We start from the raw sequence: 18,486 nt of genomic DNA on the forward strand, positions 1-18,486 counted from the left end.
TTTATTATTTTATGATATATATTATATTAAAACTATACTAAAAGAATAGAAGAAAGGATTTCATCAGAAGGCTGGCTAAGAATAGAAAAAGGAAGAATGATAACAAAGGTTTGTGGCTCGGACAGAGAGTCTAAGCCAGCTGACTGTGATTGGCCATTAATTAGAAACAACCACATGAGACCAATCATAGATGCACCTGTTGCATTCCACAGCAGCAGATAACCATTGTTTACATTTTGTTCCTGAGGCCTCTCAGCTTCTCAGGATTAAAAATCCTAAGGAAAGGATTTTCCATAAAAGATGTCTGTGACAATCCCGGGCTTGTCACCGTGCATTCCACAGGAACCCTTGATGGCATCCTGCGAACCTTCGACCTCTTCACTGCCTACAACCCCGGCTACTTTGTGGTGGACATTATGGCCTCTGACCTGGTGGGCCACAACGACACGGCCATCGTGGGGATTTACATCCTGCGGGATGACCAGCGGGTCAAGATCATCATCAACGAGATCCCTGACAGGGTCAGGCAGTTCGAGGAGGAGTTCATCAGCCTGCTCTCCAACATCACCGGCGCCATCGTCAACACAGATGATGTGCAGGTAACCATCCGCCTTGGAGCTTGTTTTGGGGGTAGATGATCTTCCAACAGGCTGTTTGGGAGGTCTCCAGTCCTGCCTGGATAACCACAGATGCCCCTGGGCTCTGAAGGTGATGGAAACATCCCAGGTTGGAGTGTACTGTGGAGGTCCAGATGATGCTTGAGGGTGTCCTGCCACATGAGCACACCTCGAGGATTCTCAGGAGGAGACTCCTGTCCCACCCTGCAGACCTTGCTGTCTCTCCCCAGTTCCACGTTGACAAGAAGGGCCGGGTGAACTTTGCCCAGACGGAGCTGCTGATCCACGTGGTGAACAGGGAGACCAACCGCATCCTGGACGTGGAGCGGTACATCCCCCGTCCCCCCGCCCAGCCTGGCTCCCCGGGCACCCTGCGCCACGTCAGGGTGCCCAAGCAACCCTTCTCTTCCCAGGGTCATTCAGATGATAGACGAGAACAAGGAGCAGCTGCGGAATCTCTTCAGGAACTACAACGTGCTGGACGTGCAGCCTGCCATCACTGCCCGGGCACCCGACGACCTCTCGGCTCTGCAGGTGAGGGTCCAGCTGGGCTGGGAGGGGCTGCTCACAGCCCTCTGGGGGAGGTGTCCCCTCCCACGGGGACTGCTCAGTGCTGGAGAGATGTTCCACCCAGATAACTTGGGGCATGTGGCCCCTGGAGGTTCCCCACACCTCTGTCTCTCCTAGATGGCAATCATCGTGCTGGCTGTCCTGCTCTTCCTGGCTGCCATGCTCTTCATCCTCATGAACTGGTACTACCGGACAGTGTGAGTGACCCCTGGGCTCTGCCCAGCCCCTGCCATGTCCCCTTAGACCAGGGGGACCAGCGTGGCTTCTCCTGGGCCTGGAAATGCCAGCAAGCAAAGGAGGGTGTCAGCTTCCTCCAAAATGCATGGTTTTAATGGTGTTAGTACATCTCCGCTCAAAGCTCCCCAGCCTTATTTAACATTTATTATTGATTGCACACCCTGTATGAAGGGTTATTGCAAATCTGTGTGTCCTTCTCCTTTCTAGCATCTTCCTTACTTTCTACCCCAACTGGCTGTGTTTCTTTTGCAGGCACAAAAGGAAACTGAAAGCCATCGTGGCTGGCTCCACTGGTGAGCGGTGTTTGGGGTGTCCCAGCTGCATGGCAGAGTGGGGTGTCACAGGGACACATGGGGGACATCATGGCGTGTATATCAGAGGCGATCCTGCCCAGCAAGGTGTGATGCTGGGAGGCTTTTCTCAGCATCAAGCTCTGTTTTACTTGCCACACCCCACCGTGTTTCTCACTGCCTTTTTGGTTCCTCTTTATCCCTCCCTGACAAAGAAGTGTCACCCCATGGTTTGCTGCTAAGGCCACCAATGTGCTGCCCTGTAACTCTCACCCCTGCCTGTTGCAGGGAACAGAGGCTTCATGGACATCATGGACATGCCAAACACCAACAAGTACTCCTTTGATGGGTGAGTGCCACCTCCTGGGGCTGGAGGCTGCTCCCAAGAGGGGCATGCCTGTGTTTTGGAGCCAGGAGGAGGAGACATGGTGTCTGCTCTGCCCTGCATGGTGCATTACTGATCCTGGGACACGCGCTCGCTCTGAGAGCTGTCTGAGCTAAAAAATATTATTCTTTCTTCTGTGACTCCATCTCTGCCAATCCTGGCCAGGTTTGGGGTAAGCAGAGATAAAGGGCAGGGTTTGACACACATCTGGATCCAGAGCAGCCAAATTCGTACCTGCACGGGGCAGGAGGAGGCAGTGCAGCCTCAGCATCAGGCTCGGGACGGGGTTAGGGATAATGTTAGCGTTCAGAAACACATAATTACCAGAATGATTATGTGCAGGTGCTTTTATTGAAGAGCTCTGGGTGTCAACCCAAATCTGACCCCGACATGGGTTCGGGATGAACATGTTTTTATATTCTATCATTATATAACTTTCATGTTAATTATTAAACTTATATTGTCCTGTTGCATACATAGATTTCATCCAAGCATAGGCTCCTCGTGGTCCCCCTCAAACTTCTAACATAGTTTCTCATGATTCTCCTTACGATTAAACAATAATTATATTTAATTACCAAACAATCATCACATCTAACAATTATATCATTTATCACATACTGCTTACACAGGTGAAATGATCTGGCAAACACAAAGCCTAACATTTTCAGAGTCTATTTTTAACATTTTTCCAGGGCCCCACTAAGTCTAGCTTCTTTCTTATTCCCCGAATTTTATGATTTTAAAACTTTTTGCTGTTGATAACGCAGGGCCAACCCGGTGTGGCTGGACCCCTTCTGCAGGAACATGGAGCTGGCGGCGCAGGCGGAGCACGAGGACGACCTGCCGGAGAACCTGAGCGAGATCACGGACCTGTGGAACAGCCCTGCGCGCACCCACGTGAGACACGGCCCCGCTGCGGGACCCCTCTGTCCCCTCGGTGCCGCCGCGCTGAGCCGCCGCCTGTCCCCGCAGGGCACCTTCGGCCGGGAGCCCTCGGCCGCCAAGCCCGAGGATGACCGCTACCTGCGCGCCGCCATCCAGGAGTACGACAACATCGCCAAGCTGGGGCAGATCATGCGGGAGGGACCCATCAAGGTGAGCGCCGAGGGCGTCCTGCGCCCGGGAGTCTCCTCTGCACCTTCCAGGTTCACCGCGCCGCAGGGATGAGGCCAGGCTCCCTCTGAGCAAGCCGCCTGCCCTGGATAACGCACAGTCTCTCCCCCCCGGCCAGGGCACGCTCCTGAAGGTGGTGCTGGATGATTACATGCGCCTGAAAAAGCTCTTTGCCCAGCGGATGGTGCATAAGGCCACCGCCAGCCAGGGGGACCGCTCCTCGGTCTCGGAGGTAGAGGGGTGTGCGTGGCTCTGGGGACAGGCTTGCCGTGCCCTCTGGGATGCAGTGTGTCCTCCTGGCCCCGCAGGCTCTGGTCGCTGTCACCAGTGCTGCCCCCACTCTCTGCTTGGTCAAAACAAGCCAGATATTCGTTTTCCACCGGTTCCCACTGCTGTTTTTTCACTGGTTTTCCAGGATGCTGGTTCCCCACAGTGGCTGCCTGTGTTTCCTCTGATCAGCACACAGCACCTTCTCCCTCGGTCTCTCCGACCCCAGGAGAGGACACCCCTCTTTGCAGACTGGGCTCTGTCCATCAGCTCCCATTTCTGCCAAGGCCGGCCAGAGCTGTGGGGGATCATCTTCCCTTCCTCCTGCTTCTCTGGTTTTTGCCTCAAAAACACAGGGTTCTGAGGCAAAAATGCTGGGATGGAGAGTGTTGGTGCAGAAGGGCTGGTCTGGGGAGAAGAAACTCCTCCTGTGGCCTTCTACCCTTCATGGGGGTGAAAAAAAAGGGGCAAAGAGAGGAGAGGACAGCAGTGGGGTGGGAGATGCCTTTCAGCCCTTCTGCCCTCCTCTATCCATGCCCCTATTCCCCTTCAGCCCCATCCAGCCTTCCTTCATCTTCAATCCCTGTCTGCCTCCTGTCCCTCCACCCTCATCCAACCCCAGATTCCAGCCTAGCTCCAAACTCCTCCTTGGCCACTCTGGGGGAAGCTGGTGCCTGAGCTGGGGCATCTGCCCAGGGATGGAGCAGTGCCCCAAGTGGGGCATCTGCCCAGGGATGGAGCAGTGCCCAAAGTGGGGCATCTGCCCAGGGATGGAGCAGTGCCCCAAGTGGGGCATCTGCCCAGGGATGGAGCAGTGCCCCAAGTGGGGCATCTGCCCAGGGATGGAGCAGTGCCTGAGCTGGGGCATCTGCCCAGGGATGGAGCAGTGCCTGAGCTGGGGCATCTGCCCAGGGATGGAGCAGTGCCCCAAGTGGGGCATCTGCCCAGGGATGGAGCAGTGCCCCAAGTGGGGCATCTGCCCAGGGATGGAGCAGTGCCTGAGCTGGGGCATCTGCCCAGGGATGGAGCAGTGCCCAAAGTGGGGCATCTGCCCAAGGATGGAGCCATACCTAAACTGGGGCATCTGCCCAAGGGTGGAGAGACCCATCTGGAGGTCATCTCCCAGTGATCCCCATCACCATGCTCTGAGGGCGCTTCACAAGAGGAGGGCCCTTCCCTCCGAGAAGCCGGGAGCTGCCCTGGTGATTCTCCCTCCCGCACGGCTCTCTTGCAGCTGATCCAGAAGGAGCTGGAGGACGAGGAGGAGGAGCGCAGCCCCAGCCAGGGCAGCCTGCGCTTCCGGCACAAGCAGCCGGTGGAGCTCAAGGGTCCGGACGGCATCCACGTCGTGCACGGCAGCACGGGCACCCTGCTCGCCTCCGACCTCAACAGCCTGCCCGAGGACGACCAGAAGGTGCTGGGCCGCTCGCTGGAGACTCTGACCGCCGACTGCGGGGGCTACAGCGACCACAACGCCCGCACCGAGTCGGCCAAGTCCACGCCCTTGCACAAGATGCGGGAGGTGATCATGGAGAGCCCTCTGGAGATCACCGAGTTATGACGAGCGCTGCTCTGCTCCTCCAGGCCAGCCGGGGATGAAGCCCAGAGCAAGGGGGCCGTGCTGGGGGCCAGGGCGGTGCTCGGCCCCCTCTCCCCCCGCAGGAGTCCGGGCTGGCCGGTGCGCATCGCTCCTTGGAGAGCTTGGCCCCGGCAGAGGGCTCTCAGGACCGGAATGCTTTTACTCGCCTGTCATTTATCCATGAAACCATTAAATTTTTTTTATTTTTCTTATTAAAAAAAAAAAGGTTTTTTTTTCTAAAAAAAAAAAAAAGGGGAAAAGAAAAGCTAAATGAATCTGATGAGTCCAGACTGGACAGGGGGGAGGAAGGTGCAGTGAGGATGCAGATGATGTGCTGCCACAGCATCCCCGGGCACAGGCTGGGGACAAGCAGCTGTCACACCTCGACCACGAGCATGGGGAGGGCCAGGGAAGCGTGGGGAGAGACCGAATCCTTTTGGCATTAACGTCACCTTTCCAGTAAGGAAAGACCCAAAAAATTAAAAAAAAAAAAAAAAAACCCAACCCAAAGACATTCCTCCATTTTGCTGGCTGTACCAAAACTTGTTGCAATGTCGAAAAAGAGAGAGGCTAACTGGGGCCTCTGGGTGTCGAGTGCTCGTGCGTGTCTTTTGTTGCCCTTTTCTTTCCCCTTCTCTCTTGCATTTGGGTTTGTTTGTTCGGGGGTTTGTTTCCAGTCGTGACCTTGTGGAGAGTTTCGGGCACGGTCTGTTACGGGACTCAGAAATACACTGTCTATGGCTTTGGGTAACCTGTCTGTCGTCCTTCCTGCCCACATCCATCAGGCCCAAACCCCCTTTGGGAACTGAATTCCCTCTTTTAACTCACCCCTCAATCCATCGTCTGCACGGGACGCCGCCCTGGGTATTGCTGCACCTTGGATTTTGGGGGAAGCATTAAATGTTCTCCCGCACTCCCGCTGCAGCCCCCAGCACGAGGAGGAAGGACACAACCAGCCAGGCTCACGGGAAGAGTTTATTTTGGTGGGATGCTCCCATGCACGCCCAGGATGAGGCAGTGCAGGCAGCCCCCCAACCTCCCCCCCAGCACCCCACTGCCCTCACCCCATGGCTGGGGCAGCACGGGGCCCCCAGCAGGGATGGGGGTGCCACAGGAAATCCTGGCACCCAAACTCATTCATTTTATGTTCAGGTGAGGCTGCTGCCAGCCAGCAGTGAGGGGCCAGCGTTTTGGGCAGCAGAACCCAGCCCAGCCCACGGGGACAGATCCAAGTTGCGGGATCTGGGCCGTACGAGTGGCTCAGGGTGGGATGGAGAGATGGAGAAGGGATCGGGGATGGAGACAGAGGTGGGAATAGAGCTTGGGGATTTTACAGTGGCCCTGAGAGATGTCAAGGCTGAATCCCTAGTGCTGAAAATATCAACGAGTCCCTTAACCTGATTTGGAAATCCAAGCCCCAGGAGTGGAAGAGGAAGCGGCCGAGGTTCCCCGCAGCCCCGCCGGCGCGGCGAGGCCGGGTGGCTCCTGCCATTGCCGTCTGTGAGCGCGGGCACATCCCGGGGAAGGGAGCCAGGGTCCCCAGACACACGGCAGAGCAAGTCCAGCCAGCTGGGGAGAGGGCCCCTAGTTCCACACGTGGCGCCGGCAGTGCGCGACGGCCTGGGGAGGGATGAGGATGGGATGGCAATGGGATACAGGGATGGTGGCACAGCACTCTGGGATATAGGAACGGTGGCACAGCACCCTGGGACACAGGGACAGCCAGCATGGCACCCTGGGACACGGGGAGGGGACACAGCTGGCACTTACATTGCACTCCACCGCCGTGGCCATGTTCTTGCACCAGTACTGCGGGCCCCAGACGCAGGGCGCCGCACCCAGGAGATCCTCCTTGCCTGAGTCGCAGGCTCTGATTTTCTGCATTGAGAAGGAAAAGGGTGGGAGGGAGAGGAAGGAAACCCCCATGAGCAGCCTCTGACCCTCTGGGACAAAGGAGGCCCATCTTGGCTGCCCCAGGGGTGAGGACACTTACAGTGCAGACAAAGGTGGGGTCCATCATCTGCACGAAGAGCCGCACGGCCGCCGGCTCATACTGCAACACCATCGCCTGGCACTGGGAGGGAGAGAGGGGTGAGCCTGGCAGGGGGCTCAGGAGAGGTTTTGTTGGCTTGGTCGTGCCCCCTCAGCTCACCTTGCTGGTCAGCGGCATGGGCAGCATGGCACAGCCCTTCTCCAGCACCTCGCCCAGCTCCTCCAGCGTCTCGTTCTTGAGCAGCTCGTTGTCCAAGTAGGTGATGACGATCTGGCAGACGTTGCAGAAGGCGCCGGCGCTCACCGCCAGCTGCTCCAGGGATTCAGCCCCTGCAGGACACGGCCGTGAGCACCCAGAGGAGGGCACAGCCCCCTGCCCGGGCTCAGGGCGCCAGCTCACCGTGCCGGGTGTCCCCGAGGCGGGGGCAGCAGCGCATCAGCGCGCACACGGCCGCGGGGTCGGTGGCCTCCAGCAGCATGGTCACCACGGCCTTGCCGTAGGAGTTGACAAAGTCCTTGCACTGCCCGATGACGCCGTGGGGCAGCATGTAGCACACCTTCTCCATGTCGTTCACCAGCTGCTCCTGCCGGCACAAGGCAGAGGAGGGGGAGCTCCTCGCTGCCCCTTGGCCCCCTGTGCCAGCCCCCAGTGCCACCCCCCGGGCTGGGACTCACCTCCGTCACATTGTTCTCCAGCAGGCTCTCCACTGTCTTCACGGTGAACTGGCACACGTCACACAGCGGAGTGCTCCCCACCCTGTCCTGTGGGCACAAGGGGGTGGGATGCATGCTGAGCCCCCCCAGTGCCACAGACATGTGTCTGAAAAATCCTTTCCTTAGGATTTTTAATCCTGAGAAGCTGGGAGGCCTCAGGAACAAAATGTAAACATTGATTATCTGCTGCTGTGGAATGCAACAGGTGCATCTGGGATTGGTCTCATGTGGTTGTTTCTAATTAATGGCCAGTCACAGTCCCACTGCCCAGACAGTCTTGGTCAGTCACAAGCCTTTGTTATTCATTATTTTTCTATTCTTAGCTAGCCTTCTGATGGAATCCTTTCCTCTATTCTTTTAGTATAGCTTTAATATAATATATGTCATCAAATAATAAATCAAGCCTTCTGAAACATGGAGTCAACATTCTCATCTCTTCCCTCATCCTCAGACCCCTGTGAACGCCGTCACACCCCAGAGCCACCCTCATCCTGTTCCACCATCATCCCCCAAGTAAGGCATCCCCAAGTAAGGCATCCCCCAAATAGGGCATTCCCCACATAAGACATTCCCCATCTCAGATAAATGGAGGTGCTTGAATAAAACCCAAAATGAGGTTCCCCCTTTGGAGTGTTTGGACTCGAAGGAGCCCAGCAGCATGGAGGGGGTCCCCACTCACCCCCAGCACGCTGAGGAGCTGCATCACCCTCTCGGTGAGCAGCGTGTGGAGGGGCAGTGCCGAGCTGGAGGCGCAGAGTCCCAGCTGGCCACACAGCTCCGATGGGTCCTGGAGAGAGAGAGAAGTCCCAAATCAGGGGGGCTTTGGCCCTTGGGAAGGGAATTTCAGCACATCAGGGCATGGATCTCACTTACCTCAGCCTGCTACCGGTGGAGGGGCCAGAAAATGGCAAGAAAAAACGAAAAAAAAATGTAATTGCAGCAGTTGCAAGGCAGAGAGAAGGGAGAAAAAAAATAATATTTTGTAGGAATATTAGGCGGTGAGTTTAACAAAAAAAAGGGATGATTTGCTGATGATGGTCGCCGGGTACCAGCTGGCACCCAGAGACCCCTGGCACTCCGGGGTGCCCTCAGCCTCTTACCAGGTAGTGCAGGAGCTGGGCAGCCGTGTCCGTGTACTCGGCCAGGGAGCGCTGGCACTGCGGGAGGAGGCACATGTTCCTTATATATTCTTCATATATTAATATATATATTCTTCATATATAAACGGTATATATTTCATATTGAAAATACATAAATTTATATAGTAATAATATATACTTATATATTATTATATATACTATACTTAGAGTATAGTATATATAATAATATATGTATTTTATATATATATATATTTTTATATATATGTATATAATATATATATACTTTTTATATATAAATATTTTATATATATGTATATATTATATATATATTTATATATATAAGAATACTCATGTATATATAGGAATATTATATATATTCTTTATCTATTCTTAATAAAGAATATATACTTTTATATATCCTTAATAAAGCGTGATTTTAAGGTATCAACTGTCTTAACTGTATACATAGCTATATATGTATAATATGTAGAATAAAATAAATTTTCTCCACGAAGAAAAAAGTTTTTTATTCTGCGTGTTCTTTACATATTCTTAATAAAGTTTATATATTCTTAGTATATAAACTTTATATATATTTTTCTACTTATTTATATATATTCGTATATATACGAATATTCTTATGTATGTAAAATAATATTATATATATAAGAATATATATTCTTACATATTCTTAACAAAGAATATATATTTTTATATCATCTATAATAAAGCATGATTTTAAGTTATTAACTGTATTAACTACATGTATAACATGCAGAATAAGAAACACTTTTTTTCCAAGAAGAAAAAAGGTTTTATTCTGAATGTTCTTTATATATTGTTAATAAACTTTATGTAGTCTTTATATATAAACTTTATATATTTTACACATATATAAGCATATTTATATATTTCTGTATATATATTCTTATACATATAAGAATATTCTTATATATTATATCTATAATATATATAATGTATATATATATATTCTTTTATATATTATATATATTATATAAGAATATTCTTATATATATAAGAATATTAACTATAAGAATATATATTATTAATATATTCTTAATAAATAATATATATTTTTATAATAAACCGTAATTTATAGTTATTAACTGCATTAACTATACATAAAACTATATATATAACAGGTAGAATAAAACCCACTTTTTTTTCAAGAAGAAAGTTTTTTATTCTGCATGTTCTTTATATAGTCTTAATACAGTTTATATATTTTTAATATATAAACTTTATGTATTTTATATAAAAATATATTAATATGTTTATATAGATAAAACGTATTTACATATTTATATATAGTCTTATATATAAGAATATTCTTATATATATAATAATTTTATGTATATAAGAATATATAATCTTTATATATTCTTAATAAAGAATATATATTTTTATATATTCTTAATAAAACGTTAAGTTATCAACTGTCTTAACTATATATATAACTATATACATAAACACGTAGATTAAAAAACTTTTTTTTCAAGTTTTTTATTCTGCATGTCCTTTATATATTCTTAATACAGTTTATATATTCTTAATATATAAACTTTATACATATAAATATATTTTTATATGTATGTTCTTATCTATCTAAGAATATATATTATTTATATAGTCTTAATAAAGAATGCATATATATTCATATATTTATATATAAATGTATATATTTCTATATATAAATATATATTATAAAGAATATATAAAGAATATATATACATATATTTTCATATATTCTTAATAAAATATGATTTTAAGTTATTAACTGTTTTAACTATATATATAACTACATATATATAACATGCAGTATAAAAACTTTTTTTTCCAGGAAAAAAAAAGATTTTTATTCTGCGTGTTCTCCAGCTTATATACTCTTAACAAAGTGTGATCTTGAGTCATTAACTACATCACAATAACTTATTATATTCATTGGTGCAAAGTCAACATAACTGGTAAAAGTTTTACAGAAATTTTATAAGGCATGTATACTCATCTACTTATGCACGTAGTTTAGCTTATAAAAATTTTCACACATTTTATCTAATCTGTTTCTGTGCTGACGGCCTTGTCTTCCTCCTTGCTATGCATGCTTGAAAATTACCATTGCTGTTTTTCCTACTAGCTCAGCTTTGCTTGCAGCCCGGCTGTCAGCCCCTCCTCAGCACAGGGCATGGAGCAGCCTGGCACAGCGGGATGTGTCCGTGCCCACGGTGCCTTCCCAGCCCCATCCCGGTGTAATTCCCTGCTGGGCTCACCTGCCGTGCCAGGAGGGGTGGCAGGGCCTGGCACACCCGCTTGGCGTGTGCCACCAGCGCCCAGCTGAAGGCAGAGTCGGTGCCCAGCGCCTCCCGCACGGCCCTGGCCAGCTGCAGGCAGTCCCCACACACCGCCTCCATCTCCTGCGGGGTGACAAGCACAGGGACACCTTGTTGAGGAGTGACAAAACTCTCCTTTGTCCCCTCAAGAAGGAAAGAAGCCCAGGAGTTTCTCTCCTCAATCAGGTAAAAAGCCACCTCATAGGACCTGGGGGGCTTCACCTCAAACTTAAGGAGAGCCAATTGGACAGGAGCCAAAAAGTCCTGCCTGGGCAATTTACTAGAAAAAGAAGAGAGCAAAGAAACTAATGACTTTTGTGAGGTGTTTTACCAGGAGCAGGAGCCTCTTATACCTGGCTCGGCTTTTCTCTCTAAGGAGTTTGTTATTTTGCCTTTCATTAAAACGTTTTTGTTCCCAGACAGGTTTTAATAAAAGGCAAAATAACAAACTCCTTGCAGAGAAAATTCTGCAACAGAAGCCACCCTGCTGATTTTAAGCCTCCAAAGGCAGCTTGAGCAGATCTCCAAGAGCTTGTGAGACCTGGCTTGAGGAGGCAACTATTGCTGTACCCCACGAAATAAAACCAATCCCCCCACGCCCAACCTGTGTTTGCGGGGCTGGCATTTAAACACCGGCTGCAATTTGGGGCAGCACTCTGACCAGCACCTCCCATTTCCCTCCTGCATCCTGAAATATCCCCCCAAACTGGCAACAGCGCCGGCCAGAATCATTTCAGCTCTGCAGAAATTTCGGGGACTTTCTCTAATTTTTGTTTTAGGGGCTTTTCTCTAATTGTTTTTTTTGGGGGGTTTCTCTAATTGTTGTTAAGTAGGTGATACTTGAAAGGGGATTCTCACCCCTGAGCAGTGTTAGAATGCTGGCACAGATTGTCCAGAGAAGCTGTGGTTGCACCACATTCCTGGAAGTGTCCAAGGCCAGCTTGGAGCAGCCTGGACACATTCCCTGCCCATGGCAGGGGTTTGGGGTGAGATGATCTGTAAGGTCCCTTCCCACCCAAACCATCCCACGGCCCCACGACCAGCACCAGCCCTGCCTGCGCGCGGTACCTGGGCCTCGCCGTGAGGCAGGTCCTGGGGATGGAGCAGCAGGGGCACGTTGGCCATGAAGGGGGCAATGAGGTCGGCAAAGTCCTGGCTGGCGCCCGCGGCAGCTGCTGGGGGCTGCTGGAACCTCGGGGGGCCCGTGGTGGCTCTGTCCCGGCGCTGGCACAGCCGGATGGTCCCACACACCACCTTGGGCTCTGACTGCGGAGCAGAGGGGTGGGATGGGATGGGGCTTGAGCTGCACCTCCTCCATCACACCCAGCCCCACCACCCCCATCCCGCGTCATTTCCTGTGGGAATCCACAAAATCAGAGGGTTTTGGGAAAGCTGCAGAACTGTGGTTGGGGCTAAGCAGCGGCCATGAGATTGGCTGGCAGAAAAATTATTTAAACTGTAGAAAAGCAAGGACAAATAGAACAATGGTCTGTGTATTAACGCTTGTCTATAATAACTCCCTAAGCTGCAGAAAAGTTTATCTAGCAAGACATTAGGAGGTTTGAAACTTAATAATGGAGCTCTGTGCATTGTGTTTTAAGGCTTACAAGCAGGTATTGTATTTGAAATAAGCAAGCATTGTTTAACCAAAGGTACGTGTGCTTATGGTGGTTGGATAGAGCTACTGTCAATATAGAATATATACTATACAGATATAAATAGAGATATAAATGTGCTTTTGCTTTGTGTGATTGGTCTAAAAACGTTTAAAGTGAGTTGTAACATTGAGTTCTTGGTCTGCTGCCTGGGATGTGAGCTGGTGCCATCATCCCATTGTCATAACCATGTAATGAGGCTGATGCTGGAAAATCAAACAGCTCAAGGCACGTTCCACAGCAGCCCCGTCCCGTTTGTGAGTTGTACACAGCCCTGACTGATGATAATTTCCCTTTCCATCTTGTCCTTCAGATGGTTTTTCCCAGCCCCCAGGAGCATCCTTTGCTCTGCAAGCCCCCAGGACATCCCAAAGTGTGGAAAAACCCAAACCTGGGGCTCCCCCTGCCCTACCAACACTTGCTTGCCCAGCTGGACAAGGACGAGGATGCCCGTGTCCACCATCCTCTTGCACTTGACAGACCAGTCCTGGAAGGGCAGGTACTGGCATCTCTTATCCAAGAACAGCCTCAGCTTCTCCTGGGAGACAGAGAGAGAGGTCAGGGCCTCAGTGGGGTTGGAGGGGAGGAGCACCGGCCCCACTGTCCCTTCCCACTGAGACCCACCTCCGTGCGGTTGTCCTGCAGGATCTTGCCCACCACAGACACTGCCACCTGGCACAGGTGACAGGGGATCCCCTTCTGCTGAGAGAGAGGGGACACGTCAGGATGCTGCCACAGCACCCAAACCCTCTCCAGATCCCAATCCTCCACCCCAAAACCACCCTGGGGCACCCTCTGGCTTCTGCCATTTGCTCTGCAGACACGTGTAGCCACATTTCTCTTCACAGGGAAAAGCAAGGCACAATTCTTCCCAAGAGCATTTCAGGGTTTCACATTCTCTGAACCTCAGAGAAAGGAAAAACACAATTCTAACCATTTGCTGTGGCTGTGTTTGTGTAAAAGGAGAATGCAATATGGAGATTGTTCAACCAAAGTGGTGGTGTTTTGGTTCCTTGGCCAGTCAGGGCCAAGTGTGTGTGTTGGGATTGTTGGGTGACAGTCACGAGATTCAGTGCAGTGTGTGCAGGGTTGAGTGCTTAACAGATTCAGTTTTAGATGTATAGAATAATACAGGATAATATAATAATTAATGTATATAGTAGTGTAGTATAGAATAATATAGTATAATAATATGTAGCTGTATAGAATAATAGAGTATAATAAAGTAATTAATCAGTCTTCTGCTCTCCATGGAGTCAGATGCATCATTCTCTCCCCTGGTCGGGGCCATCACAGCACTGCTGTAGACACGGATGCTGGGGTGGGCAGGCTGGGATTCTCTTTCCATCTCCGTGTTTGGGGCAGATGGACACCTCTCCCGCAGCCCCCCACGTTCCCTGCTCCCATCCCAGCTACCCCCAGTGCCCGGTCCCACACATGCCCCATTCCCAGGTTACCCCCAGAGCCCGGTCCCACGCCGTGAGCCGGCACAGCTCCAGCGCCCCGCACTTGGCCGCGGTGGCCGCGTCCCGGCACCAATCCTCCGGCCGCTCGCTGCACTCGTGGAGGGGGCTGGCCCCGGCTGTGGCGGGGGAGAGAACACTGTCAGCCCTCAAAGCACCCCCAACAAGTGATGCTCGGAGGGGGGAAGGGGGGGTTTAATTTATAAATGGTTTTTTAAGGTTGTGCCAATGTTGAAGATTGCAATGCAAGATGTTTTCCATTACCATCTGTATGGCAGATTACCCTTGTCAAGTGGGCAGTTTGCCTTATCTCTCTCTTTGAGTGACCACATTCACACCTCCCTCGGGAAGGGACATTGCTGATAACAGACTATTGAATGTCACTGCATGGCTGATAAGAACTGTAACATCCCATTGGGAGATGCTCCGCCCAGGGGGAGGAGCCAAGCATTGCTACCCAGAGATAATCCAGGGGGAGGAGCCAAGCATTGCTACCCAGATATAATCCAGGGGGAGGAGCCAAGCATTGCTACCCAGATATAATCCAGAGGGAGGAGCCAAGCATTGCTACCCAGATATAATCCAGAGGGAGGAGCCAAGCATTGCTACCCAGATATAATCCAGAGGTTTTGAGACACCAGCACGGCTTTCTCCATGGGATTCCCCAGAGGAACAGCAGCTGTCTCTCCTTCCACTGGATCTTCAGAGGAAGAATACACCCTTCTCTACAGGACCCCTGCTCCAACAGAGCCACCCCTGACACTGCAGGAGGGCTGCAGCCACATTTCCAACCTGACCCACAGGGTGTCAGGTTGGGTTCTGACTCTGTCAGCATTATCCTAGTGTACTGCATTGTTTATTTTATCCTTTTTTTTTTCCTTCCCTATTAAAGAACTGTTATTTCCTGCTCCCATATTTTTGCCTGAGAGCCCCTTAATTTAAAATTCATAGCAATTGAGAAGGGTGGGGAGGGTTTACACTCTCCATTTCAGGGGAGGCTCCTGCCTTCCTCAGCAGACTCCTGTCTTTCCAAACCAAGACAGCCAGGCTGCCAGCTTTTCCAATGGGATGTCACAGGGTCAGAAGCAAAGGGAATTTGGGGCTCATCCTCAGCCTCTCAGCACCCTCTGACACGCTGCAGAGGTGGCTGCTGATAAAAGCAGCAATAAATCTTGCAAAACGGGCAAACCCGGGGCGCCGGCGCTCAGCCCCGCACGACAGCTGGATAATCACGCCACGGCTCCCGGCAACGATTGAGCAACCCCACTTTTGGTGGGGTTCCTTTGGTTTGATTTCCTCCCCACGACAGCATTTTCTGCTGGCTGTAAATGCCCGGCCTGGCCCGCCCCGGCAGCGTGGCGGCGTGGCGCAAGAGCAGCGCTCTAATTGTCACCTTGGTGTGTCAGGACTCATCCTGCACGGGGTGATGGTTTGTTCACACCGGGAACTGTGCCCACCCAGGATGCAGCTGGGGAGAAGGCACAAACCAAGCCCTTCACAGCCTTGCCTTGGCCAGGAGCTGCTCCGGGAATTTGGGGGCAGAGGGACAGACAGACAGATCCTACTTGCAGAGCTTTAAGCAAAGCACAACCCTCCCTGCTCCAAGCATTTGCATCCAGCCTTTATCCCCCAGCCCTGTCTGCGATTTTGCACAGCAGGAATAAAGTCAAAGGCAGAAGCTGCTCCTTCCACCCAACCTTGGTTTCTCCCCAAAAGCCGCTTTCCCTGCATGCTGGATTTTGGCAATGCCTCCAGCTCATCCATGAAACTGCAGCGTGAGGTGCCCACCCTGCAAAGTCCCGGGGCTGGGGGTTGTGGGGAGAGGGGTCCAAGTCCCCCACACCATTCCCACTGCCCCAGAAGCTGTTTCAGCCCCGATTTCCCCATCGGGGCAGGCGGGCCCCGGGGCAGGGCGAGTCCCCCCGGGTTCCCAGGCTTCCCACACACCCGTGCCGCGCTCGCCCCATCAGCTCAGAGGGATATATTTATGTTTTTCAGCCCAGCATCAGGGCAAACAGGAATGGCAAGTCAGCGGAGGCATTAAGGGGCAGCGCCAAAACCAAGGAGGCGGGAGACACAACAACCCCACAGGTTTTTTCTGAGCTGGTCCTCCCGCAGCATCTCTCACTGAGCTGTGTTGGAGCCCGGAGCCTGCAGTGGGGTCTAAAAGACACGGGTGGTTTGGTCCTGCACTTTCCTGGCTCGCAGAGATCCTCAGCTCAGCACTTACTGCTCACCCTGCTCGAGCCGAAGGTCAAGCAGCAAGTTCTGGGCCACAAAGTAATTAGGACTAATCATAACACCCAGTAGGTGAGAGCAGGGGGAGCTTCCCCGGGTGGAAAGCACTGCCACGGGGCAAGCAGCCCGGGCAGCAGGTGTCCCGTGAGCTCTCCTACACGTCCCAAAGCCCTGCTGGAGCATCCTCATGCTGCCAGGCACACAGGCACAGGGTTATTAAGTGATGCCATTTTGGGCAAGGGAGCAAGGCAGGGATGCTCCAGTCCCAGGTCAGCCACAAGTGCCCTATCGCTGTCTGCCCGGCCCGGGGGATGGGGTGGGCTTTGCTCAGGGGGGATCCAGCTCCGAGCCCCAGCTGGGGCAGGGCTGTGCCGGCATTCCTGCGAGCCCCGGAGCGCCCCGGCCGAGCCGGCAGAGCCTGGCGAGCCGGTTGTGATGTAAACGCCGGGGGTGGGTGGCAGCGTGGGCCCCGGCGCCCCAGTTCCCGGCCTGGCGCACGCCCCTGTTGCACCAAGAGCCATAAATTCGCTTTTCCCAGCTGGCAAACCCTTCCGTCTCTCCGAGGCTCGCAGGGCCCGGGTGCCGCAGTACCCTCCGCGCCGAGCCCCGGCGGCTCCGGGCGGGCGGCACCGCAGGGCTCGGACGTGCCGAGCGCAGGTGAACATTCCTGCTCTGCCTGTTGCCGGCTGGAACAGCCGGACACGTCCCCCCCGGGCGGGTCATGTGTGTGCACCCACAAACCTGGGCACGTCACACTGGGGCTGCCAAGCTGGGCTAACTGGGGCGCAAGGGGGTTTGCTTGCCACAGCAGGGCTCATCGATTCCGGGGGCGATTCCCACAGGAAGCGGCGATCTGCCCTCAAACAAGGAGCAGGGGCTGGGAGCAGGCCTTCCCCAGCTTGGGCAGGGGATGGATGACTAAGGACGGCAGCAGAGGCTTGCCTGCAGGAGGGTTCGCTCACAGACACCCAAGTGCCGACGCTGCGAGGGCTCCTGAGGTGAGCAGAGAGTATCACCCCATCGCCCTTCCCAAAGCTCAGCGAGCCAACAACCTCTGTTGCCATCTGCCAGCAGAGCCAGCTTCCTGCCTCCTGCAGCTCCTGTGAGGACCCTCAGGACAAGGGCAGCTCCATGGTCACACTGTTGTGACAACCAAGTGGCTTCCCCAGCTCACACAGCAGCAGCCAGGCCCCAAACCAAGGGCAGAGAGAGAGCAGCCTCTCTCTCTCCCCACTCTATCACAGCTTCCCTCCTTCCACATCCCAGCACACCACCAGCGGGGCCTGAACCCCAGGGAAGGGAGGGAACAATCCCCTTTTGCCCTGAGATCGCCTTCAAAGGCAAAAGTTCCAGCTCTCACCTCCAGGTGGGCAGCACAGGCAGCGGCGCCACCTTCCCCAGCTCTCCTCTGCCCAACTCCAGCACCAGAGGAAGCACATTATGGAGCTTAGACGCCAAAGCTGGGAGCAGTTTTGGGATTCGGCAGGGTTTTCTGGGCTGTCCACACCCTACCTACCTCCAGGCCTGGCCTTACCTTGGTAGGAGCCCAGGCACAGAGAAAGGATCAGCACCAAGCCACTCCATTTGCTCTCCATGCCGTTCCTAAGAGTCCTCAGTGGCTGGTTCCTCTCCTGTGCTGCTCCCAGACTGAGGAATCTTGGATGGGCCGGGAGAAGCAGTGAGAATCCACACCTACGCAGGGCAATTACCACACCCCTCACTTTATGCCTTGATTATAAAATCATCACCAGGGAGGCAGGGAGGGAGGGACCAGAGGCAGCCAGGTACTCCCAGCAGGGCAGAAGCAGCTGCTCAACGCTAACCTGGCTGCAGAGGGTGGGCACACACGGGAAGAACTGCCCCAGAGCCTCGTGACAGCACCTTTGAATGACACTTTTATATTTTATTTCTCTGC

General features: G+C 51.9%; 2 protein-coding genes across 2 annotated transcripts in view; one reads left to right on the top strand and one right to left on the bottom strand.

Moving 5' to 3' along the window:
• Positions 1-5,776, top strand: part of CDH23 (cadherin related 23) — a 211,693-nt gene extending 205,917 nt beyond the window's left edge. Inside the window, exons 57-65 of the mRNA XM_054288414.1 lie at positions 343-599; positions 848-945; positions 1,031-1,151; positions 1,305-1,384; positions 1,677-1,717; positions 2,003-2,063; positions 2,870-2,999; positions 3,075-3,197; positions 4,717-5,776. Coding sequence (XP_054144389.1) covers positions 343-599; positions 848-945; positions 1,031-1,151; positions 1,305-1,384; positions 1,677-1,717; positions 2,003-2,063; positions 2,870-2,999; positions 3,075-3,197; positions 4,717-5,043 — 1,238 coding nt within the window. The 3' untranslated portion in view covers positions 5,044-5,776. The remainder of the gene's footprint in view (positions 1-342; positions 600-847; positions 946-1,030; positions 1,152-1,304; positions 1,385-1,676; positions 1,718-2,002; positions 2,064-2,869; positions 3,000-3,074; positions 3,198-4,716) is intronic.
• Positions 5,777-6,645: 869 nt separating this feature from the next.
• LOC128944952 (prosaposin-like) lies at positions 6,646-18,166 on the bottom strand. Its single transcript, XM_054288457.1, has 15 exons — positions 18,106-18,166; positions 14,328-14,452; positions 13,495-13,572; positions 13,283-13,408; positions 12,284-12,481; positions 11,156-11,299; positions 8,868-8,924; positions 8,641-8,649; positions 8,447-8,554; positions 7,729-7,815; positions 7,454-7,637; positions 7,214-7,383; positions 7,055-7,135; positions 6,832-6,939; positions 6,646-6,681 (listed from the first exon to the last, which is right to left on the bottom strand). The coding sequence occupies exons 1-15, from the start codon at positions 18,164-18,166 to the stop codon at positions 6,646-6,648; spliced, it is 1,572 nt and encodes a 523-aa protein (XP_054144432.1).
• Positions 18,167-18,486: the final 320 nt, after the last annotated feature.

Source organism: Melozone crissalis, unplaced genomic scaffold, assembly GCF_028551555.1.
Source record: "Melozone crissalis strain CALT ecotype California unplaced genomic scaffold, PUWL_Pcris_2 ptg000062l_1, whole genome shotgun sequence".
Classification (NCBI taxonomy): domain Eukaryota; kingdom Metazoa; phylum Chordata; class Aves; order Passeriformes; family Passerellidae; genus Melozone; species Melozone crissalis.